Source organism: Haematobia irritans, chromosome 1 (assembly GCF_050003625.1).
Source record: "Haematobia irritans isolate KBUSLIRL chromosome 1, ASM5000362v1, whole genome shotgun sequence".
In the NCBI taxonomy this organism is placed as follows: Eukaryota; Metazoa; Arthropoda; class Insecta; order Diptera; family Muscidae; genus Haematobia; species Haematobia irritans.
Genome location: NC_134397.1, coordinates 244,411,655 through 244,437,905, shown reverse-complemented (window position 1 = coordinate 244,437,905; position 26,251 = coordinate 244,411,655). Strand labels below are relative to the sequence as shown.

The window sequence follows — 26,251 nt, the reverse complement described above, 5'->3', positions numbered from 1 at the left end:
TTTTGTGATTTCCTTCTGCTGGAAATCAATTCTAACACGCGATCCAATACGTTCCTAATTTTAAATTACACACATGTTAATAAATTTTAATGCTGTTTTATGACACCAAAAGGAAGGAAAACGAATTATCAATGCAAAAGTGTTTACTAATAATGTTTAAGATATTTAAAGTTTTGTTGTTTGTTTTTATTTTGTTCTTATTTGTTGATATGTTTAATAAGATTATTATTAATCAATTGGTATTGTAGTGTATTATGTAGTATAGTGTATTATTATATATTTTATTTTGATGAAAATAAATAAATTATACAAAATTCATAGAATTTTGGTTTTGACTTTCAATTTGAAGTTGGGATATCATTCATACAAATTTAGGTTGAAAAGTATTTGCAACGATGTTAATTTTGAATTTGACTCGCATCGAAAATGGTTTGACAAATTATTGAGTAGCGATGCATTTCAATTTGAGGATAACACTTGAGATATTATTGCTAATGAGTTGAATTTCACTGTTAAGGGTAATGTCTGTTTTTTGTTGAGAACGCGATTTCTCAACAATTTCTCAACTTGAATATTACTCTAATCCTTTGAAAAAATGTTTGAAAAATTGTTGAAATTTAGAATTTTTCAATCGTTTGTGTTTATTGGGTATTATCTTCAACACCTTTTCAAAGATTTCGTCAACATTTTGTCAAGTTGGATGTAATTCCCATAGACCTTATAATACATAGATGATCCACTATTGTCTTAAAAAAAAATGTGTCAGTTCCAAAAATTAATTTTCTGACATTTCGTTTTGCTTTTTTCGTAAAGTCAGTCCCAAACATTAATTTTCGCGCATTTGCTTTTGTGTTGTTCGTAAAGAGCAATGCTGCTCAAAATTAAATTTCGTATTTTCGCGGTTTTGGTTACAATTTTTTGTTCAAATATGAACTTTTAATATATTAATTTATTTATAAATCCTCTGTTGCATCATAAACGTTCTAATTTTATGTAAAATTGGCAAACTACAAAAAGGAAAACGAAAGAGATTGTAAGCATGCTCTTATTTTTCTCGTTTATTCTTACAGCCTATTTCTGATATCCGAACGAAAACAATTGCGAACGAACGGCAGTCACTCACTTTCGTCTAGATTTGGGTTTCTCTAACTTCCTTTCGTTCGTTCGCATGGCTTACGTTACTGTCAAATGCTAGCATTACCAGATCTCCATTATTTCAATATCCTGAAAAAGGCCCATACGTTTTAAAAATGATTTTCCATAAAATTCAATCTGGCATCGCCGTTCATTTGGCAAACATTTCCCGCTTTTGATATTTGGTTTAGCTCAATAATTTTTTTTAACAAATTAGCCCGCGTAGAGAGATAAGAATTTGTATTTCCATATTTCTACAATAATTTCAGTTCAGTTGTCCTTTTAATGAGTGTTTCATTCGAAATGTATGTGTTTGCTCGTGTTAGACTTTCCCTTAAACGGTCTCTATGACGGTTATAAAGAAAAAATAGGTCGATATAATTAACTTTTATCACATATTTATAATAAAAGTTTTAATCAATTTATCAATTATTAAGTTTTTCCTATTTATAAATGCCTTTTTCCACAAAACGAAAGGTCTTTACCAAGTGAGTGGTTTTGACATTTCCGTTCGACAAAATGCGAACGAATCGAGTTAGAGAAACCCAATTTTGGAGCTTACGTTACGTCTTCGTTCGCATTGACTTTCGTTTCGATTTTCGTTTAGATACCCCTTAGAGAAACCAAAATCAGCTGTTTTTCGTTTTGTATGCGAACGAAGACTAGAATTCGGATAGCAGAAATAGGCTGTTAATCTTCGGAACTGTCAAACATAGTTTGACATCCATGGCTCATCTATGTATTATAAGGTCTATGGTAATTCCCAAACAACCCAATAAACACAAGCATTGGAGAAATGCTTATATTCAATACACTTTCAAACATTCTTTCAAAGAATTACCTTAGAATTCAATTTGAGAAATTGTTGAGAAAATCGCGTTCTCAACAAAAAACAGGCATTACCCTCAACAGTAGAATTCAACACGTTTGCAACAATTTCTCAACATATTTGCAACAACTTTTCAAACTAATTTTTGTTTTAATGCTTCAAACCTATTGGAAAATTTGTTGAAGGCAAGCAATTTGCAAGGCCATTTGAATTAATGTTGAAGATGGAATTCACTATCAAATTGATGTGGTGTTACATGTGAAAAATACTCATCCTTGTGTTTGTTGGGTTGTAATGTTTCTGGAAAATTTTTCTTGTCGGTATGTTTGTAAGAATGTAACATCCAAAGATTTTAGTTTTCTGCAAAGAGATTTAAATTTAGTTACTTCTCTAAAGTGTTGATTTAATTGTTCATCTTGACGTACTAATTATTATAAATTATTTGAAGCCGTTCCAGTTAATTCCCTGCCAGCATTTCAAAGTTCCATTTCATCCTCATCGTTACCACAGACTCGTAAATGTCACTTCAACCATCATGAAAAGGTACATCAAAAAGTACATGAAAGTATTTTGCCATCCCTACTACGATTTTATTTTTTGTGAAACGCCAAGCGCAACCAGCTTGTTATATTTTAATTAAATAAAAACGAAAATAAAGTTCTGAAAACATAGATTATACGCTTAAAATTGCGAAAGGTATATTGGTGAACAATTTTTGATTTTCCAAATGGAATAAAGTGATTGTTTTTCAGATATTTTACAGACATGCTGCTTCCATCAAATAAAAACACTAGTTGATAGACGCTGCAACATGTAACTCGCTACTTGTAACTCAACATCATCATTAATGCCAAAAATTATTTAAAATGTAATGTGATAGTGGTATAAATGTTATATTTTTAAGAATTTGTAAATGTTTACACAAATTTATAAATATCTAAACAAACGTGTTTTACTCGACCACAATGATTCTTTTACAACTATCTTAAAATGCACTTTTTCTGATTGTTTGGAGGGTCCCTTATTGGCGTCGTTCTAAATTGATCTATAAAGGCACCTAATAATTGCACTCATGCGAAACCTTTTTGTAGTAACTTTTGCGTGGTACAACTTCTCAATAGTGACGGCGCTTTTCCGACGAGTTTTTGATATCGTATACGATTGTTTTCGACGTGGTGGAGATTCTCAGAAGTGTCGTCAAATTCCAAAAATGTTGGCAGGGTTGTCCACCATTTTTTCATCGGTCAGCTTTTTAATGTTTTCAAGAACGTAGAATTCATTCATTTAGTGACTTCCTTAAAGTTTTGTTTCATTTTTTATTTTCACTTACCTATTTTTATAAACTATTATTTGGTTATTTGTCTAAAATTGTCCATTTTTTTATTTCTTGCAATTGACCACGAACTTCGTTGCACAAATAAGTATTGAAAACCACATGTTTTTTTCGTTGCATTTTAGGGTAGTGTTTTGTCAAAGTTTTCTCATATTATCTTCAACACCTTTTCAACGATTTCGTCAACATTTTGGCAAATTGGAAGTAATTCGCAAACAATTTGAAGATGTATTGAAGATGAGCTATTTCAAGTCAAGTTGAATTTATGTTGAAAATTATATTTACCCTCAAACTGAAAAGTTGTTGCATTTGAAAAACGCTCATCCTGTGTTTATTGGGAATTTGAAGATATATTGAAGATGAGCTGTTTCAAGTCAAGTTGAAAAACGCTCATCCTGTGTTTATTGGGATATTTCAACTGCAACCGCATTCATTTAGATGTGTTTTGTGTGTAGGTACATAGATGGCAAACAGCTGATTTCATAAGACAAGAAGTAAATAAAAGAAATTGAGGCAAACATTGATTCAATTACATTCGTTGTTCATCGTGGTAGTGTCTTTTTTTCAAAATGGCTGAGCAACTAGGTAAAATAAACAAAGCGCGGCGACTATAGCACAAACTGTCATATTATCTTTTATTTTTTTCTAGGTGGTCACTATGGTGAAGGAGGTTCAACAATGGATCAAGATCAAGTTACGATTGAGACTAGAGATGGTTCCAAACACTATTCTCGTTGTAGCAGCGCTGGTAGTATTCATACTCCAAATTCATCGCCCCACAATACAGGTAATATATTGAATGGGCACCACTACTGTAATGCATGTAATAAATAAATTTCAATGCGATAGATGATGACGATGATAGTGGGGACAATTGCCGTGGCGGTTCAACAAATGCAACAACTTTAAGCTATAAAGAACGTAGACGTGAAGCACACACACAAGCCGAACAAAAACGTCGCGATGCAATAAAAAAGGGCTACGATAGCCTGCAAGAACTTGTACCAACTTGCCAACAAAACGATTCAGCTTCGGGTTATAAACTAAGCAAGGCCCTAATTTTACAAAAATCAATCGATTACATTGGTTACTTAAATCAACAGAAAAAGAAGCAGGAGGATGATTGTGCGGCCCTTCAAAAGGAAGTTATAGCCTTGAGAATAATACAAAACAGCTATGAACATATGCTGCAACACCAACAGGCCAATCCTGGACCGGAAGAGGCACGTTTAACAGACGAAGCTAAATTTCAAGTAGTAAGTCCAAATAACAGAAATATATAGCCATTCAGCTTTTTAACTAACAAAACTCTAATCTCTTAGTTTCAAGCCGTTATGGATGAAATGTTTGAAACTTTCCAGCACATACCTATGGACAACTTTAAGCAATTGACTACCGGCGTGATTCCCTGGTTGGAGGAACACTGTAAGCCTCATATATTAAGAAATATTTTGAGTAGAACATTGCAAGAAATGTCTTTGCAAAGTCAGCAAAGTATGAGCATGGATCAGCAAGATAGCGATGGTTTTAGTTGATTTATTACAATAACAATAATAAGTTAATTTTGCGAATTTCTATTGTAATTGAAATGTCGATATATACGTAGGTTACATAGTACATTTAAGTTTAGGAATATACATAAAAAAGGGGAATTTGATATTTGTCATGGGTCTTCTTGTTAAAAACAAAACGTGATATAGTTCATGTCATGGATAGTTTTGGGTATACAAAAATAAATAAAAGTTATAAATAAAAAAGAAATCGTTTTTTATATCATGTATTTGACCATGTTCGGTTCAGCTTATTAAGCCAATTAGACCAATGTTGGTTTGAAAATAAAAACAAGTTTTATTACATTTAGCACAACGTTTCGACAATTCCTTGTTGTTTTTCTCAGTACATTACAATTTTAATTGAAAAACAAGAATGACGATAAACTTTGGTAGATATTGTTTTAGGTTTGTATTTACATTGAATTATGTAAATATTAAAATAAAATTACGCGCTAATATAGCAATTTTTTCACGACTTCTTTAATAAATCATTAAAACAAATCAATTGTTGCTATGGATAATTCTTTACAGATTTATTTTAGGTATTTACACCTGTGTTCTCTAATAAATCAACTCTGCAGGCCCAAATATTTTAAAACCCATGCATATAGTGTGCCCCACTTTATGTACACACAAAAAAATTTCTGATTCAATCACGAAATTAATTTATCCAATTAATTTTTTAATTGGAATGTCTTCAATCACAGAAATGATGGTATTAATTAAAACAAGTATATACGACCGTAAGTTCGGCCAGGCCGAAGCTTATGTACCCTCCACCATGGATTGCGTAGAAACTTCTACTGAAGACTGTCATCCATAATCGAATTACTTGGATTGCGGTAAAACTTGCCGATGGCAAGGTGGTATATATTAAACTAAAAAAGGTCGATTAAATACGTATATAATTATGTTTGACAAAATTTTCTATAGAAATAAAATGTTGACAAAATAAAGTTTGGACAACATTTTCTATAGAAGTAAAATTTGGACAAAATTTTCTATAGAAATAAAATTTTGGGAAAATTTTCTATTGAAATAAAATTTTTACAAAATTTTCTATAGCAACAAAATTTTGACAAAATTTTCTATAGAAATAAAATTTTGACAAAATTTTCTAAAAAAAATAAAATTTGGACAAAATTTTCTATAGAAATAAAATTTGGGCAAAACTTTCTATAGAAATAAAATTTTGACAAAATTTTCTATAGACGTAAAATTTTGACAAATTATCTATAGGAATAAAATTTTGACAAAATTTTCTATAGAAATAAAATTTTGACAAAATTTTCTATAGATATATAATTTTGACAAAATTTTCTATAGAAACAAAAATTTGACAAAATTTTCAATAGAAATAAAATGTTGACAACATTTTCTATAGAATTAACATTTTGAAAAAATTTTCTATAGAACTAAAATTTTGCCAAAAATTTCTATAGAAACAAAATTTGACAAAATTTTCTATGGGAATAAAGTTTTGACAAAATGTTCTATAGAAATAAAATTTGGCAAAATTGTCTATAGAAATAAAATTTTCGTAGATTATTTTTGGCTCGAATAGCAACCATGATTATGAACCGATTTGGACCAATTTTTGTGTGATTGGGGATCGGCTATATATAACTATAGACCTATAAGGACCAATTTTGGCATGGTTATTAGCGGCCATATACTAACACCACGTTCCAAATTTCAACCGGATCGGATGAATTTTGCTCCTGGAAGCGGCTCCGGAGATCAAATCTGGGGAACGGTTTATATGGGGGCTATATATATTTATTGACCGATAGGGACAAATTTTGCATGGTTGTTAGATACCATATAATAAAACCACGTACCAAATTTCAACTGGATCGGATGAATTTTGCTCCTCTAAGAGGCTCCGAAGTTTAAATCTGGGTATCGGTTTATATGGGGGCTATATATAATTATGGGCCGATATGGACTAATTATTGCATGTTTGTTAGAGATCACATACTAGCACCCGTTACAAATTTCAACCGCATCGGATGAATTTTACTACTACAAGAGGCTCCGGAGTTAAAATCTGGGGATCGGTTTATATGGGGGCTATATATAATTATTGACCGATATAGACCAATTTTTGCATGGTTGTTACAGACCATATACTAACACCACGTACCAAATTTCAACCGGATCGGATGAATTTTGCTCCTCTAAGAGGCTCCGAAGTTCAAATCTGAGTATCGGTTTTATAAATTGTTGTTCATCACGCCCTGAAGTACAAAAATATAACAGCAAACATCGACTGCTGTTTTAAGCTGACTTTTTTCTATGAGTGTAGCTTATTTCGTTTGGAAGTTAGCGTGATTTCAACAGCCGGACGGACGGACGGAGATGCTTTGATCGACACAGAATTTCACCACGACCCATAATATATATACTTTATGGGGTCTTAGAGCAATATTTCGATATGTTACAAACGGAAGGACAAAGTTAATATACCCCCCATCCTATGGTGGAGGGTATAAAAATAATTGAAGGTCAATTAAAAAATAATTGATACTATAAATTTCTGTGATTGATTTTTGTTTCAATTAAAAAAATTGTTAAATCAATGACATTTTTAATTGAATATTTTTTAAAACTCAATTAAAATTTTAATTGGAAACATTTTCGTGAAATTTTTTTCTGTGTAGTTTTCACTCGATCTCCAACTGTCTTTTTTGAAAATTGTCTTATTCGGCCATATTGTAGCCATATTAATCGTAGACAGGTTACATTCAAGTTGAACAATTAAAAAAAGAAACCGTACGAACTAAGCTCATATCTTTGCAGAAAACTAAAATCTTTTGATAACTTATTTTTGGAAACGTTAAGAAACTGACCTATGAAAAAAAAATTGGTAAAAGTTAAGATTAGTTTTTTTTTTGTTTTAAGTTTTAACATGGACCTTTTCAAACTTTTTAGAAATTTATCTTTTTAAAATCAGACTAGTGAAATTTTTAAAAATTCAAATATTTCAAAATATTGGAAATTCAAATTTGTAATTTTGCCAAATTGTTTAGAAATGGATCTTTTTAAATTTTAATATTTGAAAGGAATTTTTCCATTAAGTTCGAGTTTAGCCGCTAAAATCGTCATTTTTTTCATGATTACTTTTCTTTAATAATCCATTTTAAGGAATACAAACTTTGTGAAAATTTGCTTTGGGCTTTTCCCCATCAAGTTATAAAAAAATTTGCAACAAATATGTATAATTTTATGCCTTTTTCTTACTTCACTTCAGCGATTTTAGCGGCTAATCTCGAACTTAGTACCCACCTTTATTAATAATTTACGACCTAAAGTGCAACATAATTCCCAATGACCTGCATTTTTAAAAGGCTCCAATTAAGGATTTTAATCTTTTTCAAACTTTTAAAACATGGATCTTATAAAAGAAATTCAATTGTTTAGAATTTTGGAATTTAACCAAATCTTTCTTTATTGGTATCTGACCTACGAAAAAGGAGTATGGTGGTTCATACACAATGGAAAGTTTCCAGAAAACGTTAAATTTATTTGAAAAAGTTAATATTCGTTTTATTGCAGTTATAACGTGAACTTTTTTAAACTTTTATTAACTGCACACTATAAAAGGATTCAAATGTTTTGAATTGTGAAATTTTATCAAATTTTGTAGGAATGGATCTTTTTTTATATCAACATCTTCTGAAATTACATCGCCATTTTAATTTACATCCCATCATCACTTTAATTGGTTATTTTATGAATTGCTATTAGATTAGGTTTGTATTTTTCATGTCGTTTCACAATTTATTTCTTATTGATGTAAAACTTTTTTTTATTATACCTCATGTATAATAAATTCTCCAATTAATTAATAAATAATGCTAAAAAGCCACCATTTAAACACGATTTTTTTAACTTGAGTGTTAGGCTAATCCATGGTTTGAAAGCTTGTTGAATATAAGCATATCTCCAACGTTTGTGTTTATGGGGATTATTCAAACGTAACGTCAATGACAACGCGTCAGTGTTAGCTATGGTAACACTAATCAATGTTAGCTATGGTAACCCTGCCACCGCTTATGTCAAAAGAAAGTGCAATTAATAGAAAAAAAAAATCCGGTTTATCTCATCGTCATCATATACGCCCTTCGCTCCTCTTGCGGGTAACATTATTCTTCTTCTATTAGGAAACACGATCGGTAAGTTTCTATCATCGTCGGTGATGGACTTTTAGACCTTAAGCCACCTATATTTCTTGCATCGGCATTTTTGTGTTAACTTTCTTTTATCTACCAACCGAAAACTTTCTACTGCATCTTCTCCTACATAGGGGTCTTATCATTAAGAGGAAGAACCAAATAATTAAGACATCATCATGGGTTTGCTATACGGTCTGGGTTTGAGAATCATGAATTTCATGGTAGTATTCTTAATAGTCATATTAATACCTGGATTGCCGCCACGTACCACCTTTCCATACAAAGAATTTTCGTAAGTACGGCAAATGAAAAATCATGGGGTCCTTTAACAATATCTACTATGTGTATGGTTTAGTGTTACACCTCCAAGGCCTTTAACTGGAGCTCTCGAACCCAATTACCACTTAGAAGGAGCTGAAAGACTATTGGAAGGTCGTGTTTATGGACCAGAATGTTTAATTGCCAACAAGAGAGACATTTATATGGGTATTCATGGCGGTGAGGTAATTAAAATAAATGCCGGTCATATTACCCACGTCATAAAATTGGGACAACCTTGTGGTAAATATCAATATCATTAGGAATATTTTTATATAGCGCCGTTAACTATGCTATTCATTTGTTTCTTTATAGAGGATATTACCGAGGAGGCAAGATGTGGCCGTCCCCTTGGTATGACATTCGATTCTCAAGGTAATAATTTACTTGTGGCCGATGCCTATTATGGTCTCTGGCAAGTAGATTTGGGTACGCACAAAAAGAAACTTCTAGTTTCTCCGCAACAAGTACTGCCTGGCAAAGGTGTTGATCGCCCTGCTAAAGTCTTCAATGATGTCGCTGTGGATAAACAAGGAACTATCTATTTCACCGATTCCACTTCAGATTTTACTCTACAAGCTTTGGTCTTTGCCACATTCGCTAATCCCTCTGGACGGTGAGTAATATGTTGGTTTATTTCCATAACTCTGCTATATAAAAACCCTTCTCTATCTCTCTGAATTTCCAAAGTAAATTTACTGGTACTATTATGTGAAATTCTTTTCTTCTTGGAGATTTTCGGTTTCTTCTTTGTCTTTGCTTTTTCGATACGCTCTTTGTTTCATTGTTTTATGTTTTTTTTTATTTGGTTAATAACAACATTGCATTCATACCAGATGGTATTCGATGTGAAATAGTTAAGAAAGTGGGAGGGGTGTTTAGTTTGAATAAAAGTAACTTAAATTTATAGCCATATCTTTCGTTAAGATGGCTTGGGTAATTAATATGCAAACGGTGTATACTAGTGTTTTGTCTTATATCAACAATATCTAAATATAGCTTATACGAAGGGGGGAAGGAGGGGTAGGACAATTCTTTATTGGCCATTAGTATTCTTAATTTTTTTTTGGATGAGAACATATTAGAAACTTAGATTTACAACAAATTAATTGTAATACAATTAAGATCAATGTTTAAAAGGCATCAAGATGTCAATGCTTTGTTTACTCAGAACGTAGCTTGACAAGCGAGTATTTTAATCGAATATTTAAAGAAAGCTAATTTGTTTACTGACATAATCAGTGCTTACAGTAATTCCTATATTATATTATTTTCACGTAAAATACGACGTAATTCCCAATAACTTGAATTTGTATAATGCTCCAAGTAGGAATTTTAAAAAGTGAACTTTTCCAAATTTTGTAATTTAAAATGTCGACATTTTGGATACTTTAAAATGAAACTATTCAAAATTTTAAAATATGGGAATTTAAAATGCTTAAAATTTTAGAAATTCAAATTTGGAATTTTGCCAATTTTTTTAGAAATTGATCTTTTAAAACGGAAATTAAAGAAAATCAATATTTTAAATTTGAATATACATAAAATTTTGAAATTTCGAATTTTGTCATTATTAGAGTTTTGACTTGGGAGTTCTAAAATTTTTCTCATTACGTTTGCGATCTACAATTATTAACGACGTAATTCCCAAAGACTTGAATTTTTCTAAGGCTCCAATTACGGATTTTAATATGTGTGACAAAGCAAACTTTTCAAAATTTTTAAAAAGTTAATATTGTTTTTTTTTTTTTTAATTTATACGCGGACGTTTAAATGTGTTTTTAGAAGCGTACTATTCAAATTTTTAAAAATTTGGAATTCGAATGCTTATAATAGTGGAAATTCAAATTTGGATTTTAGCAATTTTTTTTAGAAATGGATCTTGTAAAAGGATAGTGCATTTTTTTTTTTTTAATTTTAAGATTTATGAAGTTGTATTACACGGTTGGGAGCCACCGTGGTGCAATGGTTAGCATGCCCGCCTTGCATACATAAGGTCGTGGGTTCGATTCCTGCTTCGACCGAACACCAAAAAGTTTTTCAGCGGTGGATTATCCCACCTCAGTAATGACTCGGCTATAAAAAGGAGGTCTCTTGTCATTGAGCATAACATGGAATCGGGCAGCACTCAGTGATAAGAGAGAAGTTCACCAGTGTGGTATCACAATGGACTGAATAGTCTAAGTGAGCCTGATACATCGGGCTGCCACCTAACCTAACCTACACTGTTGCAACAATTTGTCGTTTTCTACGAAATATGGTAGATTTTTACTGTTTGGTAGATTGGTAGAATTCTTGATGATTTGGTAAATTTTGCAAAAACTTCCTCTCCAACTAAAAGGTATCTCAATTTTCTATAGAAATAAAATTTTGAGAACATTTTCTATAGAAATAAAATTAAAAAAAATTTTTATAGATATAAAAATTTCAGAATTTTTTTTATAGAAATAAAATTTTGAGAAAATTTTCTATAACAATAAAATTCTGAGATATTTTCCTATAGAAATAAAATTTTGAGAAACATTTCTAAAGAAATAAGATTTTAAAAAATTTTTCTATAGAAATAAAATTTTTGAAAAATTTTGGGTAGATTGTTTACTGTTTGTTAAATTTTGCAAACAATTTCTCCAACTAAAGGGTATCTCAATTTTCTATAGAAATAAAATTTTGAGAACATTTTCTATAGAAATAAAATTTTGAGAACATTTTTCTATAGAAATAAAATTTTGAGAAAATTTTTTATAGAATTAAATTTTGGTAAAATTTTCTAGAAATAAAATTTTGATAAAATTTTCTATAGAAATAAAAATTCTGAGAAAATTTTCTATAAAAATAAAATTTTGAGAAAATTTTCTATAGAAATAAAATTTTGATAAAAATTTCTATAGAAGTAATATTTTGAGAAAATTTTCTGTAGAAATAAAATTTTGAGAAAATTTTTACAGAAATAAAATTTCTGAGAAAATTTTCTTTAGAAATAAAATTTTGAGAAAATTTTCTATAGAAATAAAATTTTGAGAAAATTTTCCATAGAAATAAAAATTCTGAGAAAATTTTCTATAGAAATAAAATTTGAGAAAATTTTGAGAAAATTTTCTATAGAAATAAAATCTTGAGAAAAATTTCTATAGAAGTAATATTTTGAGAAAATTTTCTGTAGAAATAAAATTTTGAGAAAATTTTTACAGAAATAAAATTTCTGAGAAAATTTTCTTTAGAAATAAAATTTTGAGAAAATTTTCTATAGAAATAAAATTTTGAGAAAATTTTCAATAGAAATAAACTGTCAAATTTTCGAAAGGAATCCCCATCTATTTGGAAAGAAGCTGATCGGCTTAAGAGTTTTGAATATAACATTTTCGACCATGTGACTGTTTATGTCGTTACTTAAGATACATTTAAGGCAGTCAAAGTAAACAATAAATAGATATACGGGCATCTCTCTATCGGAATATAATAGATTGCAAAACAATCTCTAAATTTAGTATAAACTTATCCAATACTCGAAGAATTCGTAAAATTCAAAAGAGGAAGAAATTCAATTATAAACAAGAAAGGAAAGTCTAAAGTCGTGCGGTGACTATATTAGCCACCGTGGTGCAATGGTTAGCATGCCCGCCTTGCATACACAAAGTCGTGGTTTCGATTCCTGCTACGGCCGAACACCAAAAAGTTTTTCTGCGGTGGATTATCCCACCTCAGTAATGCTGGTGACATTTCTGAGGGTTTCAAAGCTCTAAGTGGTTTCACTGGAATGTAAAAAGGTTAAAAGGTTAAAGTGGCAGCCCATTTAAATTTCAGGCTCACTTAGACTATTCAGTCCATTGTGATAATGGAATGTAGAACGCCGTTCGGACTCGGCTATAAAAAGGAGGTCCCTTGTCATTGAGCTTAACATTGAATCGGGCAGCACTCAGTGATAAGAGAGAAGTTCACCACTGTGGTATCACAATGGACTGAATAGTCTAAGTGAGCCTGATACATCGGGCTGCCACATAACCTAACCTAACCTACACGGTTACAACAATTGGTCGAATTCTACGAAATATGGAGATTTTTACTGTTTGGTAGATTGGTAGAATTCTTGATGTTTTGGTAAATTTTGCAAAAAAATCCTCTCCAACTAAAAGGTATCTCAATTTTCTATAGAAACAAAATTTTGAAAAATTTTCTATAGAAATAAAATTTTGAGAACATTTTCTATAGAAATACAATTAAAAAAAAAATTTATACATATAAAAATTTGAGATTTTTTTTATAGAAATAAAATTTTGAGAAAATTTTCTATAGCAATAAAATTTTGGAAAAAATTTTCTATAGAAATAACATTTTTCTATAGAAATAAAATTTTTCTATAGAAATAAAATTTTGAGAAATTTTTCTATGGAATAAAATACTGAGATATTTTTCTATAGAAATAAAATTTTGAGTAAATTTTCTAAAAAAATAAGATGTTTAAAAATTGTTGTATAGAAATAAAATTTTGGAAAAATTTTGTGTAGATTGTTTAGTGTTTGGTAAATTTTGCAAAAAATTTCTCTCCAACTAAAAGGTATCTCAATTTTCTATAGAAATAAAATTTTGAGAAAACTTTCTATAGAAATAAAATTTTGAGAACATTTTTCTATAGAAATAAAATTTTGAAAAAAATTTCTATAGAAATAAAATTTTGATACAATTTTCTATAGAAATAGAATTTTGAGAAAATAATTTAATAAAATAATATTTTGAGAAAATGTTCTACAGAAATAAAAATTCTGAAAAAAATTTCTATAGAAATAAAATTTTGAGAAAATTTTCAATAAAAAAATGTCAAATTTTCGAAAAGAATCCCTATCTATTTGAAAAGAAGCTGATCGGCTTAACAGCTTCTTTTCAAATAGATCATGTGACTGTTTATGTTGATAGTTAAGATACCTTTAAGGCAGTCAAAGTAAACAATAAATAGATATACGGGCATCTCTCTATCGGAATATAAAAAATTCAATTATAAACAAGTAAGGAAAGTCTAAAGTCGGGCGGTGCCTACTATATTAAGCCCTGTACCACTTTGTAGAGACACATTTTTGCTATATATAAAGATTTTCCCTATACATGCATTTAAATCTGGCTCGACCTGCACAAAATTTGTTAGACTTTCAAAAAACTGTAGACTTAAAAGTGATCACGTGTGGTTTGTGATATATTATTTGGTCAAGCAGGGCGATTTGGCCTTATTTAAAAATAAACCATTCTGTGGAAATTCTGGCATTACAGTGTGTAGGATATGACTATGATATGGGGAAATTGTACAATTTCCTGTCTTGGTCTTCTGAAAAATGGAATGTATTCGGTTTTATGGAAGCTCGGAAAATGTAAGGAGTGCCAAGTAAAAGAAAAACAAAAGAAATAGAACAAAGACAGGTTTCAGATTCAGAATGTGTAACAGTTTTTATTTAAGGGTCGCTGCTGCTTACCAGGTTGAAGTGATAAATTGAAGTGAAGTAATGTGGTATTTGATGAACAACTATTACAATCAAAAGAGAGTACAATTCGGTGAAAGTGAGACAACTAGTCTTATAGTATATAAAGCTTTTCTTGCTTGACGATTTAAAGTAGTGTTACCACTAATAGATATAAAACAAGAGCTATTATTTTCAATGAAAGTTAAGATGATAAATTCATTAATTCAACTCATTTGCAAGTAATTCATGTTCTTAAAGATACATTTTAAAATGTAATTAAAAAATAAACTGTTAAACTGGGTTTAACAGAAATCATCACAGAATTTCTGGCAATTTTGGCCATATTTGTATAAATATTATATTAAATATATTCTATATGGAAACTATCCAGTCGATTGGAGTAAAATCCCATTAAAAATGGGTTTAAAATATGAAACAATCTACCATATTTGCACAACTATGGTGTATATATGGAAGTTATATCTAAATCTGAACTGATTTTGACTAAATTTGACATGCATAGGGTGAATAATAATTCTGCTATATCAGCAAAATTTTACGTAAATGGGAGTATAACTTTGGCCCCCGTGGTTGTATGAGTGTAAATTAGACGAAAGATATATATGGGAGCTATATCTCAACCGATTTTAGCCAAATTTGGCACATATAACTATACCATTAAACGTACTTCTCGTCCAAAATTTTAAGCAAATTACGGCAAAAATCTGGCATTTGAGGCAATATAAGCGCAAATCGGGCGAAAGATATATATGGGAGCTATATCTAAATCTAAACCGATTTTAACCAAATTTGGCACACATAACGATACCATTAAACGTACCCCATGTGCAAAATTTGAAGCAAATCTCGGAAAAACTCTGACTTTTGAGGCCATATAAGTCCAAATCGGACGAAAGATATATATGGGAGCTACATCTCAATCTGAACCGATTTCAACCAAATTTACCAAGCATTGGTAGAATGTCAATTCTACTCTCTGTGCAAAATTGCACAAAAATCGGTGGTAAACTTTGGCCTCTGTGGTCATATGAGTCTAAATCGGACGAAAGATATATATGGGAGCTATATCTAAATCTGAACCGATTTGGCCGATATTGTGCAAGCTTTTTGAGGCTCATAAAATATTCGGACGTACGGCATTTGAAAGACATCGGTTGATAAACACGTCAATTATGACCAGATCGGGGATAAATATATATGGCAGCTATATCTAAATCTGAACCGATTTTATCCAAAATCAATAGCGATTGTCTCTGTCCCACAAAACGACCCTATGCCAAATTTGAGAACGATAGGACTTAAACTGCGACCTGTACTTTGCACACAAAAATACATGAACAGACGGACATCGCTAAATCGACTTAGAATTCAATTCTAAGACGATCAGTATACTAAACGATGGGTCTCAGACCTTTCCTTCTTGGCGTTACATACAAACGCACAAACTTTTTATACCCTGTACCACAGTAGTGGTTAACCCTCTAATGCCCAAGACCGCCTTTAGGCGGACTTCATTTAATAAGGAAGCTTTTAGTAAAACACACCTTAAGACAACAAAAATGGGCAAAATAAATTGAAAACTTATTTGAAACTATTCAAGTGGCTTTGCAGCATATGCTGAATTTTACCGTATAAATTTTTCTTGCTTAGTTCTCTTGCTTTTGTGTCGTTAACATTGAACATTTAGAGGGTTAGGGTATAAAAATAAAAAAAATATATGTAAAACGGTTCACGAGGTTCTAACAATACAAGACAACATTAGACAATATTTAGACAAACATTAGACAATATTTCCATCGATGTTTGGTTTGTTATGATTTAGCTTTTATTAATATAAGTAAATTACATTTAAAATGAGTATTCTTAAATGTTTTTTCTTAAGTAAATTTAGCATGGGCGTCCTTCAACTTGTCAATTATACCATTATAAAATTTCATTTGCTCAGCAATTAAAGATTTAATTGCCTCCTTAAAATGTGTTTCTCGTCGTTTTTTAAAGTGAGACATTTCGGCCATTACAGCATACGATATAATGTCCATACGGCGATTAACATCGATCATTTGGGTTGGAGACATTTTTTGTTCTGCTGTTAGACGCTCACATTCTTGGCGTTTTTGTACGGCACTTTTATGTGTAGTTAAAATATCCGGAAATGAGGACAAAATACTCCTATAGATATTCAATCTATTTGCAAATGGTATCCAATCATATTTTGGCTGTTCACCATATTGTTGGGCAATTGCCGCATAAGTATCACCCATAATTGCGACACAATGGGCCAGAGATTTATCAGCGGAAAGGGGAGATTGTCTTTCCTCATCGATTGCAATGGATTTTGAAAATCCATTGATAACATCAGCTACATGTTGATATTCTTTGCGAGACTGATTTCGACACCGTTTCGTTACATCATTTGAAATTGCTATTAGATTACGCACAGAACCTTCCATTGCTTGAATAAATTCAGAGCAGTTTTCTATTTGAGCATCAACATAGGATGGCAGCAATTGTTTCTCGGGTGGTGATATGGCCCAACAATATGAAATGCCTACATAGGGATCACGTTCGGCCTTTCGTTTTCCTTGTTTCCAGACTTTGTCATCGGTACACGTTAAAAAATGAAACCACACCTCACATTTGGATAAAACGGGATGACGACTCAACCAATCGACAAATTCTTGCAGCTGTATGCGACGATCTTCCACAAAATGTTCCTCATATCTACCCGATATTTGTTTCTCGGGCAATGGGGGTATTGGAATTAAAACAAATTTCTCCGTCAATCTCTGATGTAACCAGAGAAAATGCTTAAAACGTCGAAAGACTGAAACATTATTGAAACTTGGTGTCACTTGGTAGGCAACAAAAGTCTTCACGCCTTTGAACTTGGATACTTTGCGGGGGCTTGCTACATCAACTGTGTATGCTTGGTCACTTGATTTCCATTGATAATAATTGTCACAAGGGACAATGTGAATTACATCATTATCTAGTAATTTATCCCTATTTCCATAACCAAGGACAAATGTATCCGCCCTTTTGCGAAAAAAGCTTCCTTTCCTTGTTTGTGTTGTCTTGGTGGAATTGTCATTCATATCAGGCAATGTTGGAGGAAGTAAAATATCATCAGCTTCATTTATGGAAGACCACTGTGTATTCCTAAGGGTTTTATTGCCAGGATTTGTTGGAAGTTCTTGATATGTATCATCATCGGAATCGTCGCCATCAGTTTGAATTGAATCTAAAGGTGGTGAGCACTCTAATTCTTTTTGGTAAGTTTCCAAATCTGCCGCAGACAATACTTCAACATACGCCTCAGGAAATAGGCCCACCTTGCCCCGAGCATTTTTTCCTTCCCACCATCCCTCACCAACATCTGTTCGTGTTATTTCCAAGACTTCACCGACGCCTATAGATATTTCACCCAACTCAGGTTCTCCGAGAAATTCATATATAGCACGAACATATGAATTCATTGCGATTTAATTTATCTTAACTTCCGGACAGCACTGTGTCACAATACTAAATGAATTCTTATGGCATTAATGTTTTAAAATTAAATATTTTCTATGCTGCAGTTGGCAATTGCGGTTTTGTTTATCGACATTTTGTTTTTTTTTTCGTATGATAGAGTTCTAAATGTAGATTCTAATTGACTCATGTGATGTAAAGTACTGTAGTAGAGGAGAATTGATGAATTTTGAACGAAGCCGATTTTGATTTTATCTGTACACTTTTTATACCCACCAGGTTGGCTGATAAGTCCCCGGTCTAACAAAGAAAAACACATTTTTTTGCCAAAATTCGTTTTTATTATTCAACATAGTTCCCTTCAAGAGCGATACAACGATTATAACCATATTGATACCATTTTGGTAGTATTCTTTCGGTTTTGCCTCAAAATAGGCCTCAGCTTCGGCGATCACCTCTTCATTGCAGCCAAATTTTTCCCCTGCGAGCATCATTTTGAGGTCTGAGAACAAGAAAAAGTCGCTGGGGGAATCTGGAGATTACGGTGGGTGGGAAAGCAATTCGAAGCCCAATTCATGAATTTTTGCCATCGTTCTCAATGACTTGTGGCACGGTGCGTTGTCTTGGTGGAACAACACTTTTTTCTTCTTCATATGGGGCCGTTTTGCCGCGATTTCGACCAAATGCTCCAATAACGCCATATAATAGTCACTGCTGATGGTTTTTCCCTTCTCAAGATAATCGATAAAAATTATTCCATGCGCATCCCAAAAAACAGAGGCCATTACTTTGCCAGCGGACTTTTGAGTCTTTCCACGCTTCGGAGACGGTTCACCGGTCGCTGTCTACTCAGACGACTGCCGATTGGACTCAGCAGTGTAGTGATGGAGCCATGTTTCATCTATTGTCACATATCGACGGAAAAACTCGGGTGTATTACGCGTTAACAGCTGCAAACACCGCTCAGAATCACTAACACGTTGTTGTTGTTGGTCAAATGTGAGCTAGCGCGGCACCCATTTTGCACAGAGCTTCCGCGTATCCAAATATTGATGACTGATATGACCAACACGTTCCTTTGATATCTTTAAGGCCTCTGCTATCTCGATCAACTTCATTTTACGGTCATTCAAAATCATTTTGTAGATTTTTTTGATGTTTTCGTCGGTAACCACCTCTTTCGGGTGTCCACTGCGTTCACCGTCCTGCGTGCTTTTTTACCACGCTTGAATTTTGCATACATTCAATTATTGTTGATTTCCCTGGGGCAGAGTCCGGAAACACATTATCAAGCCAAGTTTTTGCTTCCACCGTATTTTTTCCCTTCAGAAAACAGTATTTTATCAAAACACGAAATTCCTTTTTTTCCATTTTTTCGCAATAACAAAAGTTGCTTCACACAGGACGCTCTATCTCACAAACTAATTGACTTACAGACGTCAAATTTTGACACGAATCATTTGAAGGTTGGTACTATATAAAAATAATATGCATTTAATACTAGCGACGCCATCTATGTGTCAGCCAACCTGTTATGTCGGTATAAAAGATCCAAAATTTGACCATCAAACTCTCCAATTAAGAGATACAATTTTTTATAGAAATAAAATTTTAATAAAATCTTCTACAGAAATAAAATTTTGAAGAAATTTTCTATAGAAGTGAAATTTTGCAAAAATTTTCTATAAAATAAAATTTTGAAAAACATTTCTTTAGAAATAAAATTTTATATAGAAAAAAAAATTTGACAAAATTTTGTATAGAAATAAATTTTTGACAAAATTTTTAATAGAAATAAAATTTTGACAAAATTTTATATAGAAATAAAATTTTGATAAAATTGTCTATAGAAATAAAATTTTGACAAAATTTTCTATAGAAATAAAACTTTGACAAAATTTTCTATAGAAATAAAATTTTGACAAAATTTTCTTTAGAAATAAAACTTTGAAAAAATTTTCTATAGAAATAAAATTTTGAAAAAATTTTCTTTAGAAATAAAATTTTGAAAAAAAAAAAAATTCTTTAGAAATAAGATTTGGACAAAATTTTCTATAGAAATAAAATGTTGACAAAGTTTTCTTTAGAAAATATTTTTTAAGTATTTTTACCTATTTTATGATTATTCATTTGGTTCGGCTCGAGGTCATAGAAACAATCGATTATTGATGTGTTTTAATATTTATTTCCAATATTTCGGTTAGTGCCACTAAATGTCTTCTGGGATTTTGTATTTGAGTTCGTGTTCTGCTGTTCGTTTATAATAATCGATTGTTTCTATGACCTCAAGCCGAACAAAATTAATAATCAAAATAAAATGTTGACAAAATCTTCTATAGAAATAAAATTTTGACAACATTTTCTATAGATTTTGACAAAGATTTCTTTAGAAATAAATTTTTGACAAAATTTTCGATAGTAATAAAATTTTGACAAAATTTTCTTTAGAAATAAATTTTTGACAAAAATTTTAATAAAAATAAAATTTTGACAAAATTTTCTATAGAAATAAAATTTTGACAAAATTTTCTATAGAAATAAAATTTTGACAAAATTTTTAATAGAAATACATTTTTCACAAAAATTTCTTAGAAACAAAAAAAAAAAATTGACAAAAATTTCTATAAAATTTTTTTTTGACAAAATTTTCTATAGATATAAAATTTCGAAAAAAAAAATTCTTTTGAAATAAAAATAACATTTTCTATAGAAATAAAATTTTGACAAAATTTTTAATAGAAATAAATTTTTGACAAAAATTTCTATAGAAAAAAATTTTGACAAAATTTTCTATAGAAATAAAATTTTGACAACATTTTCTATAGATATAAAATTTTGACAAAGTTTTCTTTAGAAATAAATTTTTGACAAAATTTTCGATAGTAATAAAATTTTGACAAAATTTTCTTTAGAAATAAATTTTTGACAAAAATTTTAATAAAAATAAAATTGTGACAAAATTGTCTATAGTAATAAAATTTTGACAAAATTTTCTATAGAAATAAAATTTTGACAAAATTTTTAATAGAAATAAATTTTTGACAATATTTTCTATAGAAATACAATTTTGACAACATTTTTAATAGAAATAAATTTTTGACAATATTTTCTATAGAAATACAATTTTGACAACATTTTCTATAGATATAAAATTTTGACAAAGTTTTCTTTAGAAATAAATTTTTGACAAAATTTTCGATAGTAATAAAATTTTGACAAATTTTTCTTTAGAAATAAATTTTTGACAAAAATTTTAATAAAAATAAAATTTTGACAAAATTTTCTATAGAAATAAAATTTTGAAAAAATTTTCTATAGAAATAAAATTTTGACAAAATTTTTAATAGAAATAAATTTTTCACAAAAATTTCTGTAGAAAAAAAATTTGACAAAAATTTCTATAAAAATTTTTTTTTGACAAAATTTTCTATAGATATAAAATTTCGAAAAAAAAAAATTCTTTTGAAATAAAAATAACATTTTCTATAGAAATAAAATTTTGACAAAATTGTTAATAGAAATAAATTTTTGACAAAAATTTCTATAGAAAAAAATTTTGACAAAATTTTCTATAGAAATAAAATTTTGACAACATTTTCTATAGATAGAAATAAATTTTTCACAAAAATTTCTGTAAAAAAAAAATGACAAAAATTTCTATAAACAACATTTTTTGACAAAATTTTCTATAGATATAAAATTTTGAAAAAAAAAATTCTTTTGAAATAAAAATAACATTTTCTATAGAAATAAAATTTTGAAAAAGTTTTAATAGAAATAAATTTTTGACAAAAATTTCTATAGAAAAAAATTTTGACAAAATTTTCTATAGAAATAAAATTTTGACAACATTTTCTATAGATATAAAATTTAGACAAAGTTTTCTTTAGAAATAAATTTTTGACAAAATGTTCGATAGTAATAAAATTTTGACAAAATTTTCTTTAGAAATAAATTTTTGACAAAAATTTTAATAAAAATAAAATTTTGACAAAATTGTCTATAGTAATAAAATTTTGACAAAATTTTCTATAGAAATAAAATTTTGACAAAATTTTTAATAGAAATAAATTTTTGACAAAATTTTCTATAGAAATACAATTTTGACAACATTTGCTATAGATATAAAATTTTGACAAAGTTTTCTTTAGAAATAAATTTTTGACAAAATTTTCGATAGTAATAAAATTTTGACAAAATTTTCTTTAGAAATAAATTTTTGACAAAAATTTTAATAAAAATAAAATTTTGACAAAATTGTCTATAGTAATAAAATTTTGACAAAATTTTCTATAGAAATAAAATTTTGACAAAATTTTTAATAGAAATAAATTTTTGACAAAATTTTCTATAGAAATACAATTTTGACAACATTTTCTATAGATATAAAATTTTGACAAAGTTTTCTTTAGAAATAAATTTTAGACAAAATTTTCGATAGTAATAAAATTTTGACAAAATTTTCTTTAGAAATAAATTTTTGACAAAAATTTTAATAAAAATAAAATTTTGACAAAATTTTCTATAGAAATAAAATTTTGAAAAAATTTTCTATAGAAATAAAATTTTGACAAAATTTTTAATAGAAATAAATTTTTCACAAAAATTTCTGTAGAAAAAAAAATTTGACAAAAATTTCTATAAAATTTTTTTTTGACAAAATTTTCTATAGATATAAAATTTCGAAAAAAAAATTCTTTTGAAAAAAAAAATAACATTTTCTATAGAAATAAAATTTTGACAAAATTTTTAATAGAAATAAATTTTTGACAAAAGTTTCTATAGAAAAAAAATTTGACAAAATTTTCTATAGAAATAAAATTTTGACAACATTTTCTATAGATATAAAATTTTGACAAAGTTTTCTTTAGAAATAAATTTTTGACAAAATTTTCGATAGTAATAAAATTTTGACAAAATTTTCTTTAGAAATAAATTTTTGACAAAAATTTTAATAAAAATAAAATTTTGACAAAATTGCCTATAGAAATAAAATTTTGACAAAATTTTCTATAGAAATAAAATTTTGACAAAATTTTTAATAGAAATAAATTTTTCACAAAAATTTCTATAAAAAATTTTTCGACAAAATTTTCTATAGATATAAAATTTCGAAAAAAAATCGTTAGAAATAAAAATAAAATTTTCTATAGAAATAAAATTTTGACAAAATTTTTAATAGAAATACATTTTTGACAAAAATTTCTATAGAAACAAATTTTGACAAAATTTTCTATAGATATAAAATTTTGACAAAATTTTCTATAGATATAAAATTCCGACAAAATTTTCTTTAGAAATAAAATTTAAAAAAAAATTTCTATAGAAATAAATTTTTGACAAAATTTTTTATAGAAATAAAATCTTGACAACTTTTTCTGTAGAAATGAAATTTTAACACAATTTTCTATAAATTCAATTTTTGGCTCGAGTGGCAACCATGATACTAATACTGTAGATGTAAAATGCGGTATAGCTCCTACATGTATGAAATCTTTAGCAATAACTTGCATTTTCTTCATCTGGCAACTGTCAAATGCATGCTCTCCTTTTTGCTGGCTCTAATCGTGTAAACAAACTGCTTCTAGTCAAAATTTTTGAACGGAGCTAATATTGTCATATTTGGGGCAAAAATCGGAAAATCGGCATTTGCTATTTTTTTAGTAAAAAATAAAAATGCCGATAAATCGGCAAAATTGGCAGTCCTGGTGTCAACAACAAACAAAATAGGAATGTAGAGTGTGTGTGTGTGTAGCACACTCTTATAGTTGAGAGAACGAAATATCTTCCTCTACACAGCATTGGAAATTATGAAACGAATGCAATTTGAATTCCGATTACATTCGAATACTTCAGAACATTGTTTGGTGCTTGCTTTATTGGGTTCTATTTGTTCGGTTTCACAATTTGCAAGGTTTATATTTTACTCGTTTGAAAAATGGACAATGAAGTTACTATTCGAATTAAGTGGCGTGTGTTTGAAGTAATTGCTTCTGTATTCGTTGCATAGGTTTGTTTTGAAACTTATATCATAATAAATTTTTTAATATTAAGTTTCGGCTTAGTCTTCAGTCGAATATTGTTTTCATTTGCTAACATCGACTTCAGTAAAAAAAAATTAGCTTCGGTCTAAAGCTAATATATATTTCCAAACCTATTTTGTTTCATGCTTTAGTGATATTGTCCAATATCTATAAATATTAATAATATTGTTATTTTTTTGTTTTTTTTTTCGCAGTGTTTTCAAATACGATCGCAATAGGAATGAGAGTACCGTTTTAATGGATAATCTTTTCTTTGCCAATGGTCTTGCTCTAAGTCCCCAAGAAGACTTTTTGGTTGTTGCAGAAACAGGTGGTATGCGTTTATGGAAGTACCATCTGAAGGGTGCCAAAGCCGGTCAAAGTGAGGTCTTTGTTGATGGTTTACCCGGTTTGCCAGATAATTTGACACCCGATAATGATGGTATTTGGGTACCATTAGTTGTCTCTGTTGATGCTGACCATCCCAGCGGTTTTACCATCTTTACAAATTTCCCCAGCATTCGTTTGTTCTTGGCTCGTATGTTGGCGTTGTTTGAATATCCCTTCAAATTTATCAATAATGTCTATCCAAATAAGATTGCTCAACGTTTTATTCACTTCATTGGTCATGGTGAAAGTATCATGATTTTGACCCCCAAGCGTACTACTATTCTACGAGTAGATTGGAATGGTCATATTGTGGGATCATTGCATGGTTTCGACAAGAGTGTTGGTGGCATTTCACATGTCTTGGAATTCGATGATCATTTATTATTGGGATCACCATTTAATCGTTATTTGGGCCGTGTGGCAAATCCCAAGCCAGCTAGCAAGCAACAGGGACACAATGTGAAAATCAATAATGTACGTTATGAGGGAGTAGGAATTGAACCAGCTGTAAAGCCACCAAAGGAGGCAACTACAACCAAGCCACCTCAAGTGAAACCCACTACAACCACCACCACCACAACAACAACTACTCCCAAACCGACTACAACAACACCAAAGCCTACTACAACTACAGCCAAACCAGCTACAACAAAGGCAACAACAACTACACCAAAGCCTACTACAACAACTACGGCCAAACCCACTACCACTACGCCAAAGCCTACAACTACGGCCAAGCCTAGTACAACGACCACATCGGCTCCAAGAAAACCCTCGGCCAGTACAACACGTACACCTCCCAAAAAGCCAGCTCCTGTCGATGAAAACATTCCCCGTGATACACCACCACCAAAACGTGAAAACTTGAAAGTGATCAATAAACACGGAGAGCATGTTGAGCTCTAAGCATCTGGAGAAACCATAATAAAAATCTATGCCGTTTTAAGCTTAGCTAAAGGGTTTCATCATGGACATCGATGGCAACAGCTAAGTATAATGTTATTTTTACGAGAATAACAATTACAAAAAAAAACGAAACCCCAAACAAATAACAACAAAAACAACAATTTCTAACTGCAAAATATATGTAAATATATACAAATTTCGATTCTCAATCAGCTAATTAAATAGTTAGTCAGCAGTCAGTTCACCTGAGCAAGATGATCGAGCAAATGAACAATATTTTCACAATATTTTCTCTGTTATTGACCTTCTGGTTACAGAAAGTGGAAACTAACACAAAGTCTCCTAGTTTAAGATGAAAAGTTGACACAACGAGTCAATCTGTAATGATACAAAATGAGTTTATATTTAAATAATATTTAATTTATTTATATTTTTCGATAACGAGTAAATGCTTTCGGTTACGGTTATTCAATTTCCAATTCTTTTTTGCAAAAAAAAAAAACATTCCAAAATTGTAGTATTTTTCTCTCGTTAATTATTTTAGTGTTATTTCCACAAAATGTATAAAATGTATTAAATACATCTGAAGAGAATGAAGTCTTTTTTGTACCACTACAATCAATAAAACGTAACAAAACAAAAAAACGAGTC

The 26,251-nt window shown here is 29.9% G+C and overlaps 3 protein-coding genes across 4 annotated transcripts; 2 read left to right on the top strand and 1 right to left on the bottom strand.

Moving 5' to 3' along the window:
- Positions 1-3,730: 3,730 nt before the first annotated feature.
- On the top strand, positions 3,731-5,057 carry bigmax (helix-loop-helix-leucine zipper transcription factor bigmax). Its single transcript, XM_075311577.1, has 4 exons — positions 3,731-3,881; positions 3,946-4,083; positions 4,146-4,552; positions 4,619-5,057. The coding sequence occupies exons 1-4, from the start codon at positions 3,866-3,868 to the stop codon at positions 4,829-4,831; spliced, it is 774 nt and encodes a 257-aa protein (XP_075167692.1). The 5' UTR covers positions 3,731-3,865; the 3' UTR covers positions 4,832-5,057.
- A 3,813-nt stretch (positions 5,058-8,870) lies between these two features.
- Positions 8,871-26,245, top strand: Hmu (adipocyte plasma membrane-associated protein hemomucin). Of its 2 annotated transcripts, XM_075311344.1 has the most exons (5): positions 8,871-9,027; positions 9,159-9,319; positions 9,383-9,588; positions 9,661-9,961; positions 24,520-26,245. In XM_075311344.1, the coding sequence occupies exons 2-5, from the start codon at positions 9,204-9,206 to the stop codon at positions 25,598-25,600; spliced, it is 1,704 nt and encodes a 567-aa protein (XP_075167459.1). In that variant the 5' UTR covers positions 8,871-9,027; positions 9,159-9,203; the 3' UTR covers positions 25,601-26,245. The 2 variants fall into 2 exon arrangements, with proteins under 2 accessions (XP_075167459.1, XP_075167513.1); XM_075311398.1 differs by lacking the exon at positions 8,871-9,027 and having other exon boundaries at positions 9,042-9,319.
- On the bottom strand, positions 16,613-18,320 carry LOC142239659 (sorting nexin lst-4-like). The gene has a single exon (XM_075311466.1). It carries the CDS (start codon positions 18,284-18,286, stop codon positions 16,688-16,690), a length of 1,599 nt encoding a protein of 532 aa, XP_075167581.1. The 5' UTR covers positions 18,287-18,320; the 3' UTR covers positions 16,613-16,687.
- Positions 26,246-26,251: the final 6 nt, after the last annotated feature.

Coding starts and splice junctions, on each gene's coding strand:
- Hmu (XM_075311344.1), top strand. CDS start 9,204: ATGGGTTTGCTATACGGTCTGGGTTTGAGAATCATGAATTTCATGGTA. Junction 9,589..9,660: donor AAAATTGGGACAACCTTGTG/GTAAATATCAAT, acceptor GTTTCTTTATAG/AGGATATTACCGAGGAGGCA. Junction 9,962..24,519: donor TTCGCTAATCCCTCTGGACG/GTGAGTAATATG, acceptor TTTTTTTCGCAG/TGTTTTCAAATACGATCGCA.
- LOC142239659 (XM_075311466.1), bottom strand. CDS start 18,286: ATGAATTCATATGTTCGTGCTATATATGAATTTCTCGGAGAACCTGAG.
- bigmax (XM_075311577.1), top strand. Junction 4,084..4,145: donor TTCATCGCCCCACAATACAG/GTAATATATTGA, acceptor TCAATGCGATAG/ATGATGACGATGATAGTGGG. Junction 4,553..4,618: donor ACGAAGCTAAATTTCAAGTA/GTAAGTCCAAAT, acceptor CTAATCTCTTAG/TTTCAAGCCGTTATGGATGA.